Source organism: Theropithecus gelada, chromosome 20 (assembly GCF_003255815.1).
Source record: "Theropithecus gelada isolate Dixy chromosome 20, Tgel_1.0, whole genome shotgun sequence".
NCBI classification, from domain to species: Eukaryota; Metazoa; Chordata; class Mammalia; order Primates; family Cercopithecidae; genus Theropithecus; species Theropithecus gelada.
The window spans coordinates 30,382,541-30,408,031 of record NC_037688.1 but is presented as its reverse complement, the minus strand read 5'-3'; the positions used below and the strand labels follow the sequence as shown (position 1 = coordinate 30,408,031).

The 25,491-nt window shown below is 40.6% G+C and overlaps 1 protein-coding gene across 3 annotated transcripts in view; it reads right to left on the bottom strand.

The window, feature by feature from the left end:
• Nucleotides 1–786: 786 nt before the first annotated feature.
• Nucleotides 787–25,491, bottom strand: part of AP1G1 (adaptor related protein complex 1 subunit gamma 1) — an 88,474-nt gene continuing 63,769 nt past the window's right edge. Inside the window, exons 15-24 of one of the 3 annotated variants that reach the window (XM_025369980.1) lie at nt 22,916–23,038; nt 22,596–22,685; nt 21,285–21,412; nt 19,310–19,414; nt 18,193–18,334; nt 17,869–17,995; nt 11,226–11,333; nt 10,936–11,096; nt 6,779–6,877; nt 787–4,946 (exon numbers count right to left, since the gene is read on the bottom strand). In XM_025369980.1, coding sequence (XP_025225765.1) covers nt 4,845–4,946; nt 6,779–6,877; nt 10,936–11,096; nt 11,226–11,333; nt 17,869–17,995; nt 18,193–18,334; nt 19,310–19,414; nt 21,285–21,412; nt 22,596–22,685; nt 22,916–23,038 — 1,185 coding nt within the window. In that variant the 3' untranslated portion in view covers nt 787–4,844. The remainder of the gene's footprint in view (nt 4,947–6,778; nt 6,878–10,935; nt 11,097–11,225; nt 11,334–17,868; nt 17,996–18,192; nt 18,335–19,309; nt 19,415–21,284; nt 21,413–22,595; nt 22,686–22,915; nt 23,039–25,491) is intronic. The other 2 variants (XM_025369982.1, XM_025369981.1) reach the window with 2 other exon arrangements.

Here is a 25,491-nt window from a genome sequence, read left to right as displayed (position 1 = left end):
AGACGGGCGGATCACGAGGTCAGGAGATCGAGACCATCCTGGCTAACACGGTGAAACCCCGTCTCTACTAAAAATTACAAAAAAAACTAGCCGGGCGAGGTGGCGGGCGCCTGTAGTCCCAGCTACTCGGGAGGCTGAGGCAGGAGAATGGCGTGAACCCGGGAGGCGGAGCTTGCAGTGAGCCGAGATCCGGCCACTGTACTCCAGCCTGGGCGGCAGAGCAAGACTCCGTCTCAAAAAAAAAAAAAAAAAAAAAAAAAAAAAGAAATTAATCATATTATAGTTAAAATGTCCAATTGCACTTAGGACTTTTTCACTGTCTATAACACAAGTTTTTTGTTGTTGTTGTTGTTTTTGAGACCAAGTTTCACTCTTGTCACCCCAGGCTAAAGTGCAATGGCATGATCTCAACTTATCGTAGCCTCCACCTCCCGAGTTCAAGCAATTCTCCTGCCTCAGCCTCCCGAGTAGCTGGGATTACAGGCATGCGCCGCCACGCCCAGCTAACTTTGTATTTTTACTAGAGACAGGGTTTCTCCATGTTGGTCAGGCTGGTCTCGAACTCCCAACCTCAGGTGATCCACCGGCCTCGGCCTCCCAAACTGCTGGGATCACAGGCGTGAGCCACCGTGCCTAACTACCACAAGTTTTGAAGTGTTTCAAATTCGTCTCTTGGTGAGACTTATGTGTAAAAGGAATACTAACAAGTCAGTAAGTTTAGCTCAACCTCTGGAATAAGAATTCATCTAAGTCTTCTAATCCAATTGTAAGAAGCAAGGAAGCAAATTTTAAATCATTGAGTATTGACTTTTTATTATTAGTCACTGTTCATAATTTGTTTCAACCAAAAGACAATACACACAGCAGAATTCTAATGCATCCCATGTAAATGTTTACATCCATTTTATTCCTCACTCGCCTCTAAGACTTATCATTTAATTTTAAATTTTTTTTTTACATCTCAAAAATATGTCTGCAATAATTAGAGCTTCATTAGCTGTCCCACTTGGAAACAGCTTCTTAATATTTTTACAGTAAAGAAGATGTGATGGGGCATAATGAAAATGTAACTTACAACACTATGAAAGAAAAGGGACTTTATAGGAACACAGTGGGAGTTCATAAAGGAAAGAGTTCAGAAGCTCTTTCCCATGGGGCCCCCAAATAGAAACCAAAAACAAAAACAAAACACACAAAGCGCAACCGCAGGTTCTTTGAGGAAAAAAAAAAACAAAAAACAAAAAACCAACTCCAATGCTCCATCTTGAAGCCAGAATCAGCGTCTTGGAAGTTTGTAAAGCAACTGTGCAAGCTGCTTCAGCATTTCCTTCTGTTAAAGTGTTCCAGGTCCTGGAACCCTGTCAATGGGACCCACTCACTGCTATTGCTTGAAAAAGTTATTCACTTCCAGTTCTATACGCAGCCCCCCTCTCCCGAGCCAAAGCTGGTCAAAAGTGTTTTAAACTTCAGGACTTTCTGTGCAATTCTCTCTCCAATGATCCTCCCCACTCCCAAAGTCATGAATACACAGGCATGTAAAACCACTCTCCCAACCGCAAAGTTCATGAACACCCACTTTTTCCTCTCTAGCTTTCTCAGTTTAGGACACTGTGGTTAAAATACATTCACTACAAAAAAATATACACATTCAAACTCCTTTCCCCTAGTTCTCATGGCCCAAATATTTTCCAATGCAGAAGACAATGAAGTTGAACCTTGAAAGCAGTACTCCCTAACTTCCAATCTCTTCTACGACATAAAAAAAATGGGAAGCATGTTATAGAAATCATTAGTGTTGGACAGTTTTAAAAGTCTATTTTCATATATGAATGGGACAAACAAGGAGTACGAATCACACCTTTAAACCAGCAAGAGGAAAGAATCCCCTCCCAAATGTTACACTGAGGAATGTTTAAATGAGAAAGACCTTAAAATTAACAGATGATCACTATGCACAGCCTAAAACTTCCATGACTGTCCAAACCACCTCAAGGAAACAGCACCAAAGCACTATGGGAGAAGCTTCTCTGGGAGAGCACCCTTCCTACAGTTTTTTGAGATTACTTAGATGAATTAATTCTCCCTTAGGATTCCCCGGGATGGGGCAGAGACTAGAATAAATCGACTCTTGAAGAGGGAAATAATGAGGTACAAGTGCATGTGAAATTGTCAAAGTAAGTGTGTGAGGGCTCACTGCTTATCACCCCAGGGTTATTAAAACAGCCTTGGAAAATGCTCTTTCCTCACAATGCCTCTGAAGTTGTAAATCCATCCCAATTTGCTCCCCCTTGAGTGGTTATACTCGGGAAAGGAATTATTGAAATGTGCAAGTATTCACAGAAATTGAAACATTTCTCCATTTAGCTGCAAGGCCAAGTGAGAGGAAAACTAATTCTGATCCTAGAAACTAAGGCACGCTGAAGCTTTCAAAGATCCAATCATTTGAAACAGTCTTCACAACCATCAGTATCCTAGGCAGTTATTTGGCTGCTAGTCCTTCAGTATGGTGCTTGTGTTCAGATTCCGAAATCAATTCATATTCTACGCAGCACCCTTTGTGTTAAGGCCATGATATTTTACTCCTTCTAGACAAAGCTATGAATGATCATAAACTCTACCTCAAAACTATGATCACCCAAGGAAATGCTTTGTCAGCAGAGTAGACCCTTCCCAGCTCCATTAGCTGACAGTGTCTTATAGCATGCTCTTGAACAGATTTCTTCAGAAATTCAACCCAGTTCAAATAAAAAAACCTGAGCTGGTTAGCTACAAATATAAGAGAGAAAATAAAGCCTCTACACAAAGAGGAATGTTAAGACAAATTCTATTCAAGAAATCCACCAACATTATGTTAATCCTATCATGTTTCACAGCATTAAGTATCCATCCAATGAAATCAGTCTGCAAAGAAACCCTTAAAGGCTATTTTTCATTGCACAGGCAGAGCAGTTGTCTGAAATATGCACTAGTCCACACTTAGATTACTGAAAACTATGCAGGAGATAATATCCTGTTCTTGACTCGGTCAACCATTTACCCACTGGAGTAAGTTTTAGCAGATCTTGCTCATACATCCTAATAAGACCAGGAACTTTCCCCTGTGGAGCCTTTAGTTCAACTCCAGTTTGTCAAATGTTAGGAATAGTCCAGCATCTGATACAGAGCTAGATTTGACAAGATACTGAAGATTTTAAGTAAAGGCTTGGTGAAATGAAGAGGAAAAAAAAAGGATATTTGTTTCCAGGTTTAAGATTGAAGCCATAGTAGTCATTATACTGTATTCAATACAGTAACAATTGCAAACATTGTTAAGTGCAAGGTGGGCCTCACTTTTTCTTTCTTCAGTATATAAGACACGGCGCCTGAATACTTGAACGTACATAGTACATTCAACGTGTACCACAGAAAGAGTCACCTCTACTTCACTCCAGCTACTCAATTTCAAAGTTTGATAACACATGGGTCCTTTCTTAAAAGCACTTGGCACTCTCACTAGTTTAAGCTCAAGTCTTTGATGTGGATACTCATGAGATTTGTCTTTTAAAAGAGACCAATTTCTCAGACTGAGGAAAGGTTATTCCTACCCTATGGTGTCCGTAAGACCTCCTCTGACATAGGGGTATGGAAGCTACAAGGCTTCACTCCAATACCATAAAGTACAATATAGGAAAGATTTCTTTAACCGTGTGGTCTTTATTTCAGTGCCAGTGTTACAGATACAACACAAATGTTCCAGTTAGAAGGAATTCAAACGGAATGCCAAGGTCCAAGCCAGGCTCAGGAAATAAAAAGGGAGGTTTGGAGTAATAGATGACTCTAATACTCACTCTTCCTAAGGGCAAAGGTACTTTTGATACAGAGTCTGATCTTTAAAACTGGTGAACTCCTCTTCCACCCATTACCATAGTTCAAACAGACAAGTTATGGGTTTAGGAGCACTTTAAAATTTGCGGTGGGAACAGGGTCATTAATAACTATGAATATATCTTTTAGAAGGTGACCATTTTGTACTTTAAAGGGAATCAGTTTTGAATATCATGGAAACTATTCATGACTACAGCTAAAGAATGGAGCGAAAGGAGAGCTGGAAGAGCCTTGGAAGTTTCTATTACAAATAGAGCACCATATCCTTCATGCCAAATCTCAACAAAAGCTCTTTTTAACTCCATCTGTCCAGTGTTTACAAAAACTCGCAAGGTCTGACCAGTTCTTGATAACAAACATACATGTGTGTGTCTGTGTGTATACAGCAATGCACAGAATAGGCTACCAGGAGCCTAATGCCTCTTTCAAACATTGGGGGAACCAGTAGAAAAAGGCAGGGCTCCCTAATGTCCATTATTACATTTCCATTCCAAATACCAGATGTTGAAAGCGCCTGAAGATGGTAACCCAGCTAGTGAGGAATAAATACCCCACCTTGCCCAGTCTACAGAGAAACAACAGTAGAAAGAAGGGGCAACTCTTTGCTGCAGAGACAAAGTGAGTGTTTTTCGCCATGGATTGCAGTCCTCTCCTCCAGACCAGCTGCTTATTTCCTCAGGGGCCCAGGGAATGTTGATTCTGGCTGTAAATGTGGGAGGGGTGGAGCAGTGCGGAAAAAGGAGAAGAAGAGGAAGAGTGCAAAGTAGCCTCCAGAAGCAGCCAGCCTCAACAGTGGAGGAGAGGACATTAGTCTTTAACAATGCTTCAAGGTCAGCAGTAACTTTAGGAAAATCCTCCTCAGCAGTTCTCTTCAGCTCCTCATGCCCGTGGTACAGTTGGGGGGACTTGCCAGCAATCACAACCTCCTTCCCAGAGTTCCTTTGATTGAGTGGGATAAGAATGAGAATGGTGCCAAACCCTCATTGCCAGGACTGAGGGGGAAAGTTGTTCACCTCTGCTAGATCTTGCATTGCTGAGCCCTTGTGATTATATGTGAGCTTGATCCGCATTCGCAGCTGTTGCTATAAGGGGAAAAGAGAAGTGCAAATTATATATTGAAATAAAATCTCCAGCATCTGTCCAGTCCACAAATAGACTTTTAATCTTAGAGGTCAAAACTTGAAGTAAAGCTGTCTGTTAAGAATGACACACAGGCAAACAACAACAACAAAAAACACCCAGTACTCTAGGCTTCAGTCAAGAAGCTAACAACATCATGCCACCAAGTAGAGAAAGCGCATCTCCAGAACACGTGGTTAGCTTTAATCCTTGAACTGCATTAAAAGGACAGAACCCCTCAGGAACATTTTTCTTTTCTTTTGGAAACAGGGTTTTGCTCTTACTGCCCAAGCTGCAGTGTAGTGGCATGATCTTGGCTCACTGCAACCCCTGCCTCCCGAGTTCAAGCAATTCTCCTGCCTCAGCCTCCAGAGTAGCTGGGATAACAGGCGCCCACCACCACGCCAAGCTAATATTTTTATTTTTAGTAGAGACGGGGTTTCACCATGTTGGCCAGACTGGTCTCGAACTCCTGACCTCAGGTGATACGGCCGCCTCAGCCTCCTACAGTGCTGAGAATACAGGCGTGAGCCACTGTGGAGCATTTTCCACATAACATTTGGCTGAGTCCTTTTCAAAAAGATTCAAACCTTGTATCCAAGTCTCTTAAAAAATGAGATGAACATATACTCATCATATGCTCTCCATTCAGATATACTGTTGCTTTGTCTGAAAACCCTACAGTAAATGTAAATATGCCTTTTGTTCCTAAGGCATAAAATGTTTAAAAATGACTTAACTCACAGGTAACAGCAGTAGTTTTAAGAGAACTCAATTAGGTACTTTTTACTTTATGTGGCAGATTTCAAATACAAATGCACTAAGAAATGTTTTACTCTCAGGGCCGGGCGCGGTGGCTCAAGCCTGTAATCCCAGCACTTTGGGAGGCCGAGACGGGCGGATCATGAGGTCAGGAGATCGAGACCATCCTGGCTAACCCGGTGAAACCCCGTCTCTACTAAAAAATACAGAAAACTAGCCAGGCGAGGTGGTGGGCACCTGTAGTCCCAGCTACTCGGGAGGCTGAGGCAGGAGAATGGCGTGAACCCGGGAGGCGGAGCTTGCAGTGAGCTGAGATCCGGCCACTGCACTCCAGCCTGGGCGACAGTGCCAGACTCTGTCTCAAAAAAAAAAAAAGAAATGTTTTACTCTCAGATGGTCAAAGGAATTTGTGCTTGTACTATAGAGGCAGATGCTCAAAATATAGTGAATAGCAGAGGAAGGGCAAGTGTTACAAGAGAAGGAAAGTATACTGTTATTTATGAGCAACTAGTAGAGCTCTATTAAAGAAATTCTCTGAACCATTTTCAAAAACTGTTTGAAAACCAATTGATTACTATTAAGGTGAGTTTATTTCTTTGAGATAATAAAAATATTGCTTAATTTCAGTTTCTAAAGCTATTTTTCATTTGGCTGCTTCATTTAAAATGCCTCCATTTTTGCTATTCATTCTTAATAACTGTAGCAGTAAATGTAGATATTTGGTTTCAACAAATGCTCTTACCTCAGATTTCAACTTGTGTATAAATTAAAATGTCTAAGCTTCTCCCCTACCCCCCAAAACTAGATCTTTAATCTAGCTTTTTTTGAAGTTGCATTTTAATAAGATGCCACTAAGCCACCTGATGGCTCTGGGTTCCATTTGTTATTTACAAAAGAGCAAGGAAGTTAGACCAGGCATTTTCATTGATCTCTTCTCTAACTATGAGTCAGAAAAAAGAAACAAAGCAGAATTTTATTTCAGGAAATATGCTTACACTTTAGCTCAGATACTGGCTACAAATGTGCTACTCACCTTCTGAGGGTTCAGAACTTTAATGACTTGTGTGATGGTCCCCGTGTTAAATGCTGGGACAATGCTGCTGCTAGGAGACAAAAGCTGCAGCTGGAATGTCTAGGGGGGAACAAAGGGCACTCTTCAGAAAAAGAAACACACAATGCTAGGTCAGAGATATCAAAAAACATTTAGACAGCCAGATGATGGGTCATGTAACAGAGTTCACTACTACTAAGTTTTGCCTACTACTTGTTTTCTAGATATCAGGAATTCACAGCACGTGAACTGACTCACTGTGGTATTTGTAAAAATCCACTGTTCAGTTCTTTGATCATGACCACTAGCAATAAACCACATTCTCCTTTCTGGCAGAAGGAATTTTAGCCTACCTCTTTTCAGAAGCTGACCAATTCTTGTTCTGGCAACTTCACTTAATAGTAACTGTTCAACTATGCAAGTAAAATATGGGTGCTTTTGGCTTAAAAAACCAGCAGAAAGAAACCAAAAGAAAAGCTTTCCCAAAATAGCAAACCAACATACGGGTCACCAATTATGAGCTTTTCAACTTTTGTGTGATTGGATGACTGGGACCCAGAGACTTGAACTTTTGTTTTTTAAAGCCTGCATAATCTAGAATGTGTCAGAGCCTCCTCTCCACATGACAGAGGAAAGGAAAGACTTGCAGAACCAGCCTATACAGCAAAAGACCTAGATAAGCCAAACACTATTACTTTGTTGAATGCTGGTAGGGTTTATTTGCTTACTTATAGAAATAAGAGATGAAAGTGCTGGCCGGGCACGGTGGCTCACGCCTGTAATCCCAGCACTTTGGGAGGTCAAGGCTGGTGGATCACGAGATCAGGAGTTCGAGACCAGCCTGGCCAACACAGTGAAACCCCGTCTGTACTAAAAATACAAAAATTAGCTGAGCATGGTGGCACATGCCTGTAGTCCCAGCTACTTGGGAGGCTGAGGCAGGAGAATCGCTTGAACCCAGGAGGCGGACATTGTAGTGAGCCAAGATTATGCCACTGCACTCCAGCCTGGGCAACACAGCAAGACTCCGTCTCAAAAAAAAAAAAAAAAAAAAAAGTGCTATATAGGGCAAGCTAGGTAAACCACACTGTACTATGTAGCTATTCTATAAACTAGAATTTGAAAATCTTTCCTAAAAGTAGATTAAACTTTTAAAATATTTAAGAGACAGAGAGAGAGACAGTAGTCTTCTCTAGGGCCAAAAGTTACAAGAGTGAAGATTCACTCTCAACGTACAGATATATTACACTGGGGGCTGGGCACGGTATTCCCAGCACTTTGGGAGGCCGAGGCAGGCAGATCACCTGAGGTCAGGAGATCTAGATTAGTCTGGTCAACATGGCGAAACCACATCTCTACTAAAAATACAAAAATTAGCCGGGTATGGTGGCGCCTGCCTGTAATCCCAGCTACTCAGGAGGCTGAGGCAGGAGATTTGCTTGAACCCAGGAGGCGGAGGTTGCCTGGGTGACAGAGTGAGACTCCATCTCAAAAAAAAAAAAAAAAAAAAAAAAAGGCTGGGCTCAAGCCCAAGTGGCTCAAGCCTGTAATCTCAGGACTTTGGGAGGCCGAGACGGGCGGATCACAAGGTCAGGAGATCGAGAGCATCCTGGCTAACCCGGTGAAACCCTGTCTCTACTAAAAAATACAAAAAAACTAGCCAGGTGAGGTGGCGGGCGCCTGTAGTCCCAGCTACTCGGGAGGCTGAGGCAGGAGAATGGCGTAAACCCGGGAGGCGGAGCTTGCAGTGAGCTGAGATCCGGCCACTGCACTCCAGCCTGGGTGACAGAGCAAGACTTCGTCTCAAAAAAAAAGAAAAAAGGAAAAAAAAGTTATATATATACACATATAAAATTATAAAAATATTGGGTCTTATTCATAATTCTACTGCCACATTAAATTATGTAAGCTAAAATATTATTCATTACTACATTTCATTAAATGTAAGATATCATCAATTGTAATTCACACCATTATTTTATGTACCACTGAGATAGAAAATATGCTGCCCATTGAATTATGACAAGATATCAATTTTAAAATGTACCCCAATTTCAGAAACATTAAAACACAAAAATAGTACATAGTAGAACCTATAAAATATGATATTTTAAGTTGAAAATACATTATCATGCTGCACTGTACAGTACACCACCAAAAATAAGGTCATGGTTCAATAGCAGAGGTGATAAGTCACTGGAGCAGCAGCCTAAAGTAACAAGTATAAAACCTAAGTTGCAGAACGTAAATATACTGAGCACTGAACAGATGAAAAGTGCTTCGAACAGTGCCTAATTCAAAAAACTTGTTTATTCCTTTAAGCAACCTTAGGAAGTGGCTATCTTTATCACCACCCTCTTTGCAAATGAAGACACCAAGGCATGGAGGTTCAGTGACTTTCTTCATGTCATACAACTAGTATTGAAATCTAAATAGAATGGCTCTAGAGTTCATTAGTGGTCTTTCCACTTGACACTACTGCTCTCCCTTTTTTTTCTTCTTTTTTTTTTTGGACAGGGTCTGACTCTATCACCCAGGGTCTCACTCTATCACCCAGGCTAAAGTGCAGTGGCACGATCTTGGCTCACTGCCACTTCCACCTCCTGGGTTCAAGTGATTCTGCCACCTCAGCCTCCTGAGTAGCTGGGACCACAGGCACACACCATCGCGCCTGGCTAATTTTTCGTATTTTTGGTAGAGGTGGGGTTTCACCATGTTGCCCAGGCTGGTCTCAAACTCCTGAGTTCAAGCAATCCACCCTCCTCAGCCTCCCAAATTGCTGGGATTACAGGTGTGAGCCACCGTGTCCAGCTAACTGCTTCTTAAACATCTAAATTATTCTGACTTCTACAAAGTGTAAGCAAAGAAGGTTGCATGAGAGTCAGAGGATGGGGAAAAAATTAAAAAAGACTGCAAATCAGCAGTACCCACAAACAAAACATCCTCAGTTTCCAAAAGTGTGTTGTCAGAATGTCTAAATGCCGTATTTCATATGCCACTGCCAAGATTAGGTTAGCACAGTCTAAACCAGTGGTTGGCAAACTATGGCCCATTGGCCAAGAATGGCCCAACATCTGATTTTGCAAATAACATTTTATTGGAACAGAACTATGTTCATTCATTTATATGTCATCTACAGCTGTTTCTGTACTATAAGAGCAGAATTGAGTACCAATAAAGACCAGATAGCAGCCTAAAATACTTACTGTCTCATCTTTTCAAGAAAAACTACCCACTCCTCATTCTCAACTTTTCTTTATTCAGAATTCTTTGTTTCTTTTGAGATGGAGTCTCGCTCTGTCGCCTAGGCTGGAGTGCAGTGGCATAATAATCTCACCTCACTGCATCCTCAGCCTCCTGGGTTCAAGCGATTCTCCTGCTTCATCAGCCTCCCGAGTAGTTAGGATTAGAGGAACCCGCCACCATGCCCGGCTAATTTTTTTTTTGTACTCTTAGTAGAGACGAGAGTTTCACCACGTTGGCCAGGTTCTCGAACTCCCGATCTCAAGTGATCTGCCTGCCTCAGCCTCCCAAAGTACTGGGATTACAGCCGTGAGGCACTGCACCCGGCTTCAAGACTTTTCACTACTGAAAAATGAACATAAATATCCTTAAACTAAAATTTGGTGTAAACCAAACTTTGATTCACAAGAACAGTTACTATATCTATAATAAATTGGATGTTAATGAAGGAGGAATGTTTCTCTCACTTATGTATCAAGACACAAAAAATTTCAATTCTGATCTGGTTAACTAGAAGATAATACCAGATAGACAAAGTCTCTCATCTTACTTTATTTTCATCCTATGCCAGATTTTATGTTTTTAGGCCTTTAACACTGTATTACTAAAGCCTAACCTATCCTCAATGCCCTGAGCATTAACTGATCACCTCGTAGAATTCTGCTCTCACTAGTATTAGAATTGTTTTTCTTTATCCTACAATACTAACCATCAGAATACTTGTAACCTAGTAAAAATTATTCACTAAAAATGATATGCTTCCATGAACCATAGGCAACTTATTGTTAGTTTGAATTAAGTCTGTAAAAATTAAAACATATCCTTTACCAAACACATGAAAAAAAAATCAGCCAATCTTTAATCAAAGGAAACATCTAAAGAAGACATTGTAGTACCTTTGGTACTGCAGCTTGGAAAACAAAGTCCGTCATATCTAGCTCTGTGCTGTTGGAGGCCTGTATCGTTATCACTGTTACACTGGGGTTGGTATTCGACCGTTCAAAGGTGAATTCTATCTTCAAGCCATTCTTACTGTATGCTGTGATGGAGGGGATGCCTGAGAAAGTACAGGGAGATAAGTCTTATTGTAGTCAGCCTAATGCTTGCAGAATTATTACTTCTTTTTCTTAATAACCACCTCATTACTCAGTGCTCCATGTAATGATGGTAACAACAGTCATCGTACCTGCAGCAATATCATTGAAGAGAGGCTGTGATGAAAGCCCATCCAACAAGAAGGGGGGCTGGGATATCTGTGGGACTGAGGCAGGGGCAGGAGCAGCAGCTGGAGCACCTAAAGGAAATATTTCAATGGAAAGTTAACCTTAGAGAGCATGACAAAGCTTATCAAGAAATTATAGGGAAAATTACTTCAATCTCAGGTTGAGGAAAAGATTCCTTAAACAAGATGCAAAAAGCACAGACCACAAAGAGAAAGAACTAAAAACTCAAGTACTTTAAAACAAGCAACTTCTGTTTATTAAAAAATACTGTAAGAAAAAGTACAGTCTGAGCAACATGGCAAGACCGTCTCTACAAAAAAAATAAATAAATACAAAAATTAGCCAGGCATGGTGGTGTGCGCCTGTAGTCCCAGCTACTTGAGAGACTGCAGGGGGAGGATCACTGGAGCCGGAAAATTTGAGGCTGCAGTAAGCTGTGATTGTACCACTGTACTCCAGCCTGGGGGACACAGCAAGACCCTGTCACCAAAAAAAAAAAAAAAAAAAAAAAAAAGGTAAAGAGAGAGAGCCCACAGACGTGAGAAAACGTTTGCTATAAGTATCCAAATGATACTGTCTTCTATAAACCAATAAGAAATGGATAAGCCAATTTAAAAGTGTCAAGATATAAAAACAAGCAAGTCACAAAAGAGGAAACCTGAATGAAAAGGGAATCTTACAAAAATATGCTCAATTTTACCAGTAATGATGGAAGTGGAATTTAAAATTATAGTGAGATACTACCTCATGTCTATCAGAATGGTGAAAATTTTGATACCTGATAATTCCAGATGTTGGCAAGAACATGGAACAATGGGAAATTTTAAGCTCTGCTATAGGAAGGTAAACTGGCACAACCAATCTAGAGAGTAATTTGGCAGCAGTAGAGCTGAACATCAGTATATCCTTAAACAGAGGTTTCTCAACCTTGACAGTAACAGCTTTTAGGCTTCCTAATTCTTTTTTGTAGGGGGCTGCCTTGTTTATTGTAGGATATTAAGTAGCATCCCTGGACTTTTATGCATTAGACAGTAGCATCCTCCCAATTGTAACAACCAAAAATATCTTGACACTGCCAACCTCTGGAGGGCACAATCTTCCCCAGTTGAGAACCCATTACCCCTTCTTAGGAATGCTTTTAATTAATTCTTGCGTGTGTTCACTAGGAGATACATCCAAAAGCATTTATAGCAGGAACACTTCTAATGGTGAAATACTGGAAACAACCAAAATATCATCTTGATAATGAATAAGTAAACTGATATATTGATATACTAAAATACTACACATGTACAACAGTAAAAAGTGAGTTCCCTAGAAATACACTTAACATGGATTATTCATAACTCATTCTCACAATTACAATGTTTAGCAAAAACAGGTGCAGAAAAGAACACATTCAGTTGGATACCATGTCTAAAAAGATAAAAACTGGCAAAACAATACTATGTACTATATCAAGAAATGCACAGGAATGGCAAACACCAATGTTAAACATTACTTTAGGATAGACAGTAGTTACCTCTGGAATCAAAAAGAAATGGGATGAGAGGGAAATACACAATGAACATCAACCCTCTTAATATTTTATTTTACAAACTAGGTAGATCAAAACACTCATTGAATTCTGTAGATGTTAAATGCTGTATAACAAATTTTAACACACACACACACACACACACACACACACACACACACACACACACCCCCTCTGTGAGGGGTGGTATAAAGTGGGGTGGGAAAAAGAAATAGATTACCATTCTTATTTAATCGTTCCAAGTAAGAACAACTTGACAATCACACAATAGAAGATAATTCATAGAACATGAGGGAAATCAAGATTCGAAGCAGCAGCATAAATACAGTAAAAGTAAGAGAATGTATTTTTATATATATATATACACACACACACACACACACACATATACACACACACACACACATATACACACACACACACATATATATATATATATATATTTTTTTTTTTTTTTTTTTTTTTTTTGAGACGGAGTCTTGCTCTGTCGCCCAGGCTGGAGTGCAGTGGCGCTATTTGGGCTCACTGCAAGCTCCCCCTCCCGGGTTCACACCATTCTCCTGCCTCAGCCTCCCGAGTAGCTGGGACTACAGGCACCCGCCACCTCGTCCGGCTAGCTTTTTGTATTCTTTTTAGTAGAGACGGGGTTTCACCATGTTAGCCAGATGGTCTCAATCTCCTGACCTCATGATCCGCCCGTCTCGGCCTCCCAAAGTGCTGGGATTACAGGCTTGAGCCACCGCGCCCAGCCAGAATGTATTTTATATTTAAATAGATTTCAAACTACTTGTGAAATTAACTGAAAATATGCCATTTACAAAAGCATTAACACAATGAAATAAAGGAAGGCTAGAATATCATCTTTTTTTTTTAAGAAACTGACAGCAAGAATGAGGGGGAAAAAAGATACTAAAGAACACTAGAAAAGTAAATGACAGGCTGGGCGTGGTGGCTCATGCCTGTAATCAGGTCAGAAGTTTGAGACCAGCCTGGCCAACATAGCGTCTCTACTAAAAATACAAAAATTAGCCGGGTGTGGTGGCACGCGCGTGTAGTCCCAGCCACTCGGGAGGCTGAGGCAGGAGAATGGCTTGAACCTGGGAGGTGAAGGGTGCAGTGAGCTGAGATCACGCCATTGCACTCCAGCCTGGGTGACAGAGCAAGACACTGTCTCAAAAACAAAAAAAAAGTAAATGACATACTAAAAATTAGCAAAGAAAACAGAAACATAGATGGCTAAGCAAGCACAAGAAGCTAAAATAAATGCAAACACCATTTGTGCAGTCCAGCAGATTACCAATGAAGTAGACAAACAAATACTCCTATGGTTCTCCTAGTCTAAAAAATCTAATCGAGAAAATTTTCCCCAATTCCCATTTTCAAAACTATTTTAGAAATGTGTTCTCATGGAAAATCAGAGGCTACTCAAGATATACAGGCAGCATATAGGTCCCCAACTACCTCAAATTTTCACCTTTTTTGGTCCTGTAAAAGTATAGCAAGGTAGTTAGGGAGAAGAGCAGAAACTGCTCCAAATCCTTTAAAAACACATGCTAAATCTACTTCTGAGTTTCTACTGACTTAAATTTCTATATAATGGTGTAAAACTGTAATGATAAATTAAGAGATCTAGAATTCAAAATTTTTAAAGTTAATGTAAAAAGTGGAAAAACATCTTTAAAACACATTATGAATAAGGAAAGAAAACCCAGACTTTTTAATATTTTATCATTTTGCTTTAACATATAACACTAGGAAAACAAGAAAGTAGGAACAAAAAGAAAAGACTCCACAATAAACGAGTTAAGGATACAAGGAGAATGTTCAGAAAGGAACCTCATCTATAATACAAATATGTGAATAAATATTAAACATTCCCTGTTATCAAAAAATAATAGGGTCCCTCCCTGCTGGCCAACTCCGGCAGAGGGCTACAAAATTTAAAAAATAATAATAAAAATAAAACATAATAAGACCAAATTTTCACCCAATAGGGCTTTTAAAAATAATAATATACAATGCTTATGACTGTGCAGTTAAACATATAAATTGAGGAAAAGGTAAACTAATATTTACCAAGTGACTACTATGTATCATGCACTGAATAGGTCAATGGGCCTCACAAATACTTTATGCAGTAAGTGTTAATCATCCTAATTTTAACCAGATTCAGAAGGACTAAGTCACTTAGTCTACGAAATTAATCCAACATAAGAACAAATTGATGTAATATTTGTTGAGGCCGCTAGGTAAGAAAAATCTAGAAACAAAATAGCCCATACTGGCCAGGCGCGGTGAGTCATGCCTGTAATCCCAGCACTTTGGGAGGCCAATGCCGGCGGATCATCTGAGGTCACGAGGTCAAGACCAGCCTGGCCAACATGGTGAAACCCCATCTCTACTAAAAAAAAATACAAAAATTAGCTGGGCATGGTGGCACATGCCTTTAAATAAATCCCAGCTACTTGGGAGGCTGAGGCAGGAGAATCACTTGAACCCGGGAGGCAGAGACTGCAGTGAGCTGAGATTGTGCTGCTGTACTCCAGCCTGGGCAACAGAGCGAGGCTCTGTTTTTAAAAAAAAAAAAAAAAACCAAACTACCCAATACTAAGGAACTGAGTAAACAATAGTGCAAACTTGTTGATAAAGTATTAGTCACCTAAAATTATAATTATGAAGGCTATATACTAACATGGAAATACTAACATGTTTGGTGAAGTATATGCTATGGTTTAACTATGGGGTTGTTTTTTCTTTGCCAGTTATCCGGTATAGCTTTGGCATTTGAGGATTTGAAATTGACCATTTATAAATGATTCATAAGTACATGACAAGTAACATTTTGAAATTTTGTTAAGACACAGATATAAATCCTATACTCTGTGACACCACTGTATTAGGGGAAAAAAAAATCAGGGCCGGGTGCGGTGGCTCAAGCCTGTAATCCCAGGACTTTGGGAGGCCGAGACGGGCGGATCATGAGGTCAGGAGATCGAGACCATCCTGGCTAACATGGTGAAACCCCGTCTCTACTAAAAAAAATACAAAAAACCAGCCGGGCGTGGTGGTGGGCACCTGTAGTCCCAGCTACTCGGGAGGCTGAGGCAGGAGAATGGCATAAACCCAGGAGGCGGAGCTTGCAGTGAGCTGAGATCTGGCCACTGCACTCCAGCCTGGGCGACAGAGCAAGACTCCGTCTCAAAAAAAAAAAAAAAAATCAGCCTGTGGGAATGAGCTTAGCTAACCATTCAACTTGTTATCCTATGTCTATTTTTTACTCAAGGTCAGGTACACTTTAACTCTCCATTATCCTTTTAAAGAAGACTGCAAAACCCCGTCTCTACTAAAAATACAAAAAAGTAGCCGGGCGTGGTGGCATTCACCTATAATCCCAGCTATTCAGGAGGCTGAGGAAGGAGGTTTGCTTGAACCCGGGAGGCAGAGTTTGAAGTGAGCCGAGATCGTGCCACTGTACTGCACTCCAGCCTTGCTGACAGAGTAAGACTCTGTCTCCAAAAAACAAAAACAAAAACAAAAAAAAAGGCACTTTAACCTTTCAGCTATATTTTACACTGCAATTTAGGACAGAAGTTGTGGGCTGGGCACAGTGGCTCACGCCTGTAATCCCAGCACTTTGGGAGGCTGAGGCGGGTGGACCACAAGGTTGGGACCAGCCTGGCCTAGATGGTGAAACCCTGTCTCTACTAAAACTACAAAAATTAGCCAGGCGCAGTAGCAGGCACCTGTAATCCCAGCTATTCAGGAGGCTAAGGCAGGAGAACTGCTTGAACCTGGGTGGCAGAGGCTGCAGTGAGCTGAGATCACGCCACTGCACTTCAGTCTAGGTGACAGAGTGAGATTGTCTCAAAAAAAAAAAAAAAAGGCCGAGCAAAGTGGCTCACGTTGGTAATTCCAGCACTTTGGGAGGCCGAGGCAGGTGGATCATGAGGTCAGGAGTTCGGGAACAGCCTGACCAAGATGGAGAAACCCCATTGCTACTAAAAATACGAAAATTAGGGAGGGCACGGTGGTGCGCGCCTGTGATCCCAGCTACTCAGGAGGCTGAGGCAGGAGAATCGCTTGAACCCAGGAGGTGGAGGATGCAGTGAGCCAAGATCGCGCCACTCCACTCCAGCCTGCGCAACAGAGCAAGACTCCATCTCAAACTAAAAATAAAAAAAAAGTTGTATTGGACTCGGGTTTATCATATTGCTGAACATGTCGATTACAAATGAATGTTATATATGAACAAAAGAAAAAATATTCCCAAATGAAAAGTTATGTTTGAATATTATGAGTGATTGCTCCTTCAGTTGCTTTAATTACAGAAAGTGTGGGAGGGAAGTAAGATAAAAGGTAGGCAGTAGGTTAACATCTCTCCACAAATGGTCACAGCTACTGAAAACTAACCATGAGTGGGAAGGAACCAAGAAGAAGTCATGTCTTGGGACACCAAAAGCAAAGGTGATATAGGATATATTTTTTGAGCTTGAAAGGGAAAGTAGTTTTTTTTTTTTTGGAGACAGAGTCTTGCTCTGTCACCCAGGCTGCAGTACACAGTGGTGCAATCTCGGCTTACTGCAACCTCCATCTCTCAGGTTCAAGCAATTCTCCTGCCTCAACCTCCGGAGTAGCTGGGATTATAGGTATGCACCAACTCACCCGGCTAATTGTTGTATTTTTAATAGAGACAGCTTTCACCATGTTGGCCAGGCTGGTCTGGAACTCCTGACCTCAGGTGATCTGCCTGCCTTGGCCTCCCGAAGTGCTGGGATTACAGGCGTGAGCCACTGTGCCCGGCCAGGGAAAGTAGTTTCTATCTTTAAAAACTATGAATAATTTATTCACCCAAAATTAGAAGCTTGCCTTTAAGAAATCCCTATAAATTATCTTAAGAGCATTAGCATGACACCGTATAACCCAGATATTGTGAAGATTTGATTCTTGCTTCTCATTTAGCCTCTCCCATCTTCAAATGATTCACATGCTGGAAAGTCTGGGTTCAGTTTAGTTTTTCCCCAAGGCCTCTATCTTTTCCCAGGTATTAAATAGCTCCAGACTGGCCTCACCTGTAAGGTTGATGTCTCCCAGCAAATCAAGAAGTTCTCCACCAGCAGAAGATGGTTTGCTTGTAGGTGCAGTTGGAATAACAGGTGTTATGTCATTTCCTCCCAACAAATCCAATAAATCATTGGCCTAAACAAGGTAACAACACCTCAATTCATTATTATTTGTCTAGTTTACATCTAAAGCAAAGCTCTTTCAATATGTAAAAATAAGGAAGGAAATCATCAACCAACCCAGGAACATTAAAAGGACTCAGCTAAGAGACAAGCTATAAGGGACTATAAAATCATAAGAAGCCCCAGATGAGCAAGTGAAAGGCTGGCTACCTGGCTGGTGGGCTGTGGCCCAGAGGGTGGCGGTTTGGTCTCTAGTGGAGCTGGTTCTGTCTCTCCATTTGTCTGCACAATCTCAGTAGGGCCATTTGTGGTCACTTTTTCCATGACAGGCATTCTCTCAAGTAGAGCAGACCTAGAAGAATCTGAAGTGGTTAAATTCTAGGCAGTTAACCTAGATTCCCTACCCAAAATAATCACCATTAACTATGTTGAGCCCAAGCATGGAGCTCCATCTCCCCTCCCCATCCAACACACACACTAAAATAGAAGGTAGATTACAAGAATACATGACCTAAATTCCTGGCTGGATTAAGGGCAGACAAAAAAAATCTTGAATAAACAGACTGTCCAGCTAAATCCCAAAGCATATATTTCAGTGGTAGGGAGATTGAGATGAAAGAAAGGTAAATCCATAGGTATTAACAGTCAAGAAGATACTGCATAATAGAAGAAAACAAGATGACAAACACTAAAATGTTAATAGTAATGGAATTTGAATGAGATTATTTGTCTTGAAAAAATACAACTCCTACTCTTTTTTTTTTTTGAGACAGAGTCTCACTCTGTCCTCAGGCTGGAGTGCAGTGGCATGATCTTGGCTCATTGCAACATCCACTTCCCAGGTTCAAATGATTCTGCTGCCTCAGCCTCCCGAGTAGCTGGGACTACAGGCGTGCGTCACCACGCCCAACTAATTTTTTTGTATTTTTAGTAGAGATGGGGTTTCACCATGTTAGCCAGGACAGTCTCAATCTCTTGACCTCGTGATCTGCCCACGTTGGCCTCCCAAAGTGCTGGAATTACAGGCGTGAGCCACCACACCCGGCCTCCCGCTTCTTAACTAAATAAAATAGAAAATAAAGCAAAATTTCCATACCAAAAAAATGTAAGGGTTGGAGGTGGAATGAAAGAAGGGAGTTAATTTATTTCTTTAGAGACTAGGCAGAACAGAAGACGGACAAAACAGAAGCAGTCAAGCAATTAGAACTAAATAGGGATATGAGGACCAATTAATAAAGCACAAGGAATGAATCTTCTTTATGGATTACCATGACAATTTAGCCAGGATGCTAAGATATACACGCATTGCTTAGTTTCTTTCGCTCACCTCATGTGGTCATATTTCTTGAAAAGTGCATTATATTCTACTGCCCTCTGCTGGAGTTCCACATCAATGCTGCTTCCATAGATGGAAACCACTTTCTTAATTCGGCTATAGGATAAAATGACAAACAAAATCAAATACCCAAAAGCAAATTCACAAATAAGCAGAGATAATGTTTAATAAGCCAGAATTTTCTGGTTATAATACTGAAATACTCATCTTTTCTTAATTTATATAATTTTTCAAAAACAAAACACTTCATTTTCATCCATTTATCTGACATTCACATGACACTATTCTCATTGCAACACTAGATTTTTGTCCATTAAACATGCCGCCCCCATTCTGCAGCAACGATGGTGTGGAAAAAACATATATATATGCCACTCCCTAAACTTTGCTAGACAAAAGTACCAACTATTACTTTGCCACAAAAAAAATCTGTACTGTTCATTCTCTTCTTTGATAATTTTAAAATAATTTTTAATCTATAAAAGGGTCAGAGCATCAAAATGTTGACCCCACATTCTTCCAGTTCAGAATTTTAAAAGTAATTCAATACCATTTTTTATAAGACTTCACATTTAAAAGTGAAGCAGAAAGACTACAAGAACTAAGTTTGCCTTAAATATGGGAAACTGACCTGAGAATCTGCTTTATTCAAAATAGCAAAGAGAAGAATTAAAAGATTTAATCACCAAAACATTCATGATTGTATTCCTATTAAGACATGTCAAAATATAAAAAACCAAAACCTTGGCCAGATTACAAGGTCAGGAGTTCGAGACCAGTCTGGCCAAAATGGTGAAACCCCATCTCCACCAAAAAATACAAAAATTAGCCAGGCGTGGTGGTGCGCACCTGTAATCCCAGCTACTCGGGAGGCTAAGGCAGGAGAATTGCTAGAACCCTGGAGGTGGAGGTTGCAGTGAGTCGAGATCGTATGCCACTGCATTCCAGCCTGGGCAACAGAGCAAGACTGTCATCAAACAAAATGAAATATAAAATACAAATAAACCAAAACCTTTATGTGGGGAAGTAGATTCTCAACTTAAAAAGAAAAAAAAAGGTATTAGAAATCTCATTCTAAAAACGTAACTTTTAGGCCAGGTGGAGTGGGTCACATCTGTAATCCCCGCACTTTGGGAGGCCAGGGCAGGAGAATCGCTTGAGCCTAAGAGTTCAAGACCAGCCTGGGCAACAAACAAAAACATTTAAAAATTTTTTCCCTACAAAAAAACTGGCCGGGCGCGGTGGCTCAAGCCTGTAATCCCAGCACTTTGGGAGGCCGAGATCGGCGGATCACGAGGTCAGGAGATAGAGACCATCCTGGCTAACATGGTGAAACCCCATCTCTACTAAAAAGAAAAATACAAAAAACTAGCTGGGCGAGGTGGCGGGCGCCTGTAGTCCCAGCTACTCGGGAGGCTGAGGCAGGAGAATGGCGTAAACCCGGGAGGCAGGCGGAGCTTGCAGTGAGCCGAGATCCGGCCACTGCGCTCCAGCCTGGGTGACAGAGCGAGACTCCGTCTCAAAAAAAAAAAAAAAAAAAAATTTAAAAATTAGCCAGGCACAATTGTGTGCACCTGTAGTCCCAGCTCCTCGGGAGGCTGAGACAGGAAGATCCCTTAAGCCCAGGAGTTCAAGGTTGCAGTAAACTATGATGGCACCACTGCACTCCATCCTGGGTAAGAGAGCGAGACCCTGTCTCAACAAACAAACAAACAAACAAACAAAACTCCCTAACTTTTTTGCTTCAAAATAATCCACAAGGGAGTAAAAGAATGAGAGGGAACAAAGTGCTGATGAATAAAGATTAACTATTAATTGATCATTGTGACTGTTGAGAAATAAGTAATGCAAATTTGTGTTATTATTCCCTCTACTTTTGTTATGCTTGAAATTTTCCAGGATGTCAAGTTTGTTGTTTTGTTTTTAATTACAAAACCTGTTCACCCTATGTTTCTTCAATACTCACTTTACAGTACAAGTGAATCGAGTAGAAAGCTTCATAATGGCAGTGAGGGCATAACCTCGTGTCACAGAGGTGGACATATTAGAGATTAGGACACTTTCTAAAATATCCAATACTTCATCCTCTGTTACCTGAGAAGGAGGAGGAAAAAGAAGACAATGAAGAATGAGTAGCATGATTAAGCATCTAAATCTGGTATTAAGTCAGTGAATGCAGCCAGAAAGACAATCCTACCATTACAAAAGCCTCTAACTCAACCTGTGCTTTACTAGGGTAACTGTCCAAGCTGTTCTATTAACAGAGTAGGTGGGGGTTAAAAAAAAGTGCTCTGGTTCTATCAACTAGAGCAGGTGAGGATAAAAAGAGTGAAAAATGACCATTGGGGCTAAGAAGCAATATTAGAACTTCAAGTGGCAGAAACAGAAGAAGAAAAGAAAAACATACAGAGTTCAAGTGCTGTTGCCACAATTTTCCCTTTTAAAGCCAGTCCTTTAATGTGCCAATAAGAACATAGACACATGTCTCATTTCTTCCTGTTTATCAGCCAGAAGGTAAGAGAAACAATTAATTCAGTCCACTAGGACAGAGAGTTGGGTCTAAAGTGGTTTTAAAATCTTACAGTGGGGCCGGGCAAAGTAGCTCACGTCTGTTAATCTCAACACTTTGAGAGGCCAAGGCAGGCAGACTGCTTGAGTCCAGGTGTTCAAGACCAGCCTGGGCAACATGGTGAAATCCTGTCTCTACAAAAAGTAGAATTAGCCAGGCATGGTGGTGAATGCCTATAGTACCAGCTACTCAGGAGGCTGAGGTGGGAAGATCGCTTGAAACCCAGGAGATTAAGGCTGCAGTGAGTTGTGATCCTGCCACGGAACTCCAGCTTGGGTGACAGAGTGAGACTCTGTCTTTTTAAAAAAAAAATCTCACAATGGCTCAATAAGTTCCGTTTCAAAAATTGGCAGGTTTTCCAATATAATTCTAGTTCGATTCTTTGAAAAGTTGGATATTTTTAAAAATATTTTGAGACAGGGTCTCACTCCTGAGTAGCTGGGACTAGATACCATCATACCTGGCTAATATTTGTGTCTTTTGTAGAGACAGAGTTTTACCATGTTGCCCAGGCTGGTCTCAAACTCCTGGGCTCAAGCAATGCTTCCATCCATCTTAGGCTCCCAAAGTGCTGGGATTATGGGCATGAGCCACCACACCTGGCCTAAAAAGTTTTCAAGGAATCAACCTCAACTCCCCATTAAACACTACTCTCCTATAACCAAAACCACTATTTTCCCCCACTTAACCAAGAGTGACAAGGAGTACCTGAATAGGCTCTTCCTCTTCACACTGGCCAGATACAAGAAGATCACCATATTCACCTATACACCATGCAGCCACTTGTACCAAAGGTTGCTGTGAAAAGAAAAGTCAACATTTCTCAAGGACTTCAATTTTTCCAAAGTCATTTAATGCAAATAATAGGTCATCTCATAATAAAGATCAAAACTGTGCATATCTAGAGTATTAGAAATAAAGACATACCAAAGGGGAGAGAGGAGGGGGAAAAAAAAAGAAGAAAAATATACCAGAAAATTTGAGAGTAAAATTATCCCTTAGCTAAAATAGCTGAATGAAGTACTTACTTGAGAATAATCACCAAGAATTGCTTTGTACAGGCGCTGGACAGTATAGGCATGCATCTCCACACTGTTAGTTATTAACTGGATTAAATTGGGGACTGCATCATCACGAACATAACTTCCTGCCTAAAAGGAAATGCAGACAATTATCCCTAGAAACACACAGCAGTGATAATAACAAGTGTTAGCTATTATTATTACTGTGTGTTTCTTTTTTCTTTCTTTCTTTCTTTTTTTCAGACAGAGTCTCGCTCTGTCACCCAGGCTGGAGTACAAAAGCGCAATCTTGGCTCACTGCAACCTCCACCTCCCAGGTTCAAGTGATTCTCATGCCTCAGCCTCCCAAATAGCTGGGACTACAGGTGCATGCCACCATGCCTGGCTAATTTTTCTATTTTTATTAGAGATGGGGTTTCACCATGTTGGTCAGGCTGGTCTCCAACTCCTGACCTCAGATGATCTACCTGCCTTGGCCTCCCAAAGTGCTGGGATTACAGGCATGTGCCACTGCGCCCAGCTATTATTGTTGCTTTTAAAAGAAGAATTCTACAAAACACCCTCAAAGATAAATTTGGTTCCAATTCTCAGGTTCATAACAGCTCAAACTTCAAAGTCTTACTTAAATATGTTAAATTTTTAAATTTTATTTTTAAAAATTTTCTCTTTGTCCAAATTAAAAGCAAGGCTGGGCACAGTGGCTCACACCTGTAATCCCAGCACTTTGGGAGGCTGAAGCAAGAGGACTGCTTGAGGCCAGGAGTTTGACACAAGCCTGGGCCACACAACAAGACTCCATCACTACTACTACTACTACTACTACTACTACCACCACCACCACCACCACCACCACCACCACCACCACCACCACCACTACTACTACTACTACTAATAATAATAATAATGATGATGATGTAAAGGTTTAAAACTTTATCACCCAACCTTGGTCAATCTCCCATTCCTAAATAGAACAACAGATTTAATTTATAAGACTGAGACCAGTCCTAACCGTGTGTATTTTGGAAAGGAAAAAACAAACAAACAAACAAACAAAAAACAGCTAGGTGATCACGGTTTTATCAGACCACTACGGTTAAGAAACACAAAGAGGAAGAATTTTGGGAAAATGGTCAAAAGGAAAGGTGAGAAGCTAAAAAGCAGGTAATTTGCAGTATAGCTTATTTACATCCTTCCCTAAAGCAGAGTGCATTAAATACAAGAAAGCATCAGGGTGATCTAATGGGCATGTATAATAAGACTGCTTCATTTAACAGCAGCAGAATACACATTTTTCTCAAACTTAACAATGAACCAAGAAAGACCACCTTCTGGGTCATAAAAAATATCTTAACAAATTTCAAAGAACATAAATCATACAAAATATGTTCTTAGACCACACAGAATTAAACTAGAAATCTGCAACACAAAGACAGCTGCAAAAAAATGCCAAAATATTTGGAGATTAAAAGAACATACTTCTAAATAACACGAGTCAAAAACAACTTTATAAGAGAAAACTATAGGCCAATCTCTCTCATGAATATAGATAGAAAAATAACAAAATATTAGCAAATCAAACCCAACAAATATATAAAAAAAAATATACACTCTGACCATGTATCCCAGGTATGTAAGGCTGGTTAGGCATTCAAATATCAATGTAACCCAGCACATAACAGACTAAAGAAAACAAATCACATGATCATAATAAGAGAACACAAGTCAATTAGAAAAGTAAAATCGGGGCATATTAAAAAAGGTTTTGAATTCTTATAAACACTTTCCTTCAGGAGTGCCCATTTCTCCCTTCTTTTGAGCCTCGTGAAAACTAGGAAAATATGTCCTGAATTCATCATTATGTTCATTACATTTTGTTAGATTATAATTTTTCCCCTTGTTAATCTAATTTATTAACTTTTAACCTTTTACCAAGTTAATTCATTGTAAGTAAACTAAAACGTGAGTACACCCCAGAGAGAATTCCACAGCAACAAATACATATAAGTCATAATTTCATATGTCAACAAATACATAAGTCATAATTTCAATGATATCATTCTCTCCCTACAGATGTTTCATAATTTACTTAATCCCCATTTGGGAACTACTAGTTGTTTCCGGTTTTCTCCTACTATAAACAAGATTAGGATGAATACTTTTACGTACACATTTTTGTGTACTTGTCCTATTATTTTTTCAGGCTAAAGTCCTAAAAATTGAATTAATTAATCAAAGGGTACAATTTAAGGTTTTTCCTACATACTACCAAACTGCACAGTAAAAAGATGGCATCAGGCCGGGCGCGGTGGCTCAAGCCTGTAATCCCAGCACTTTGGGAGGCCGAGACGGGCGGATCACGAGGTCAGGAGATCGAGACCATCCTGGCTAACACGGTGAAACCCCGTCTCTATTAAGAAATACAAAAAACTAGCCGGGCGAGGTGGCGGGCGCCTGTAGTCCCAGCTACTCGGGAGGCTGAGGCCAGAGAATGGCGTGAACCCGGGAGGCAGAGCTTGCAGTGAGCTGAGATCCGGCCACTGCACTCCAGCCTGGGCGACAGAGCGAGACTCCGTCTCAAAAAA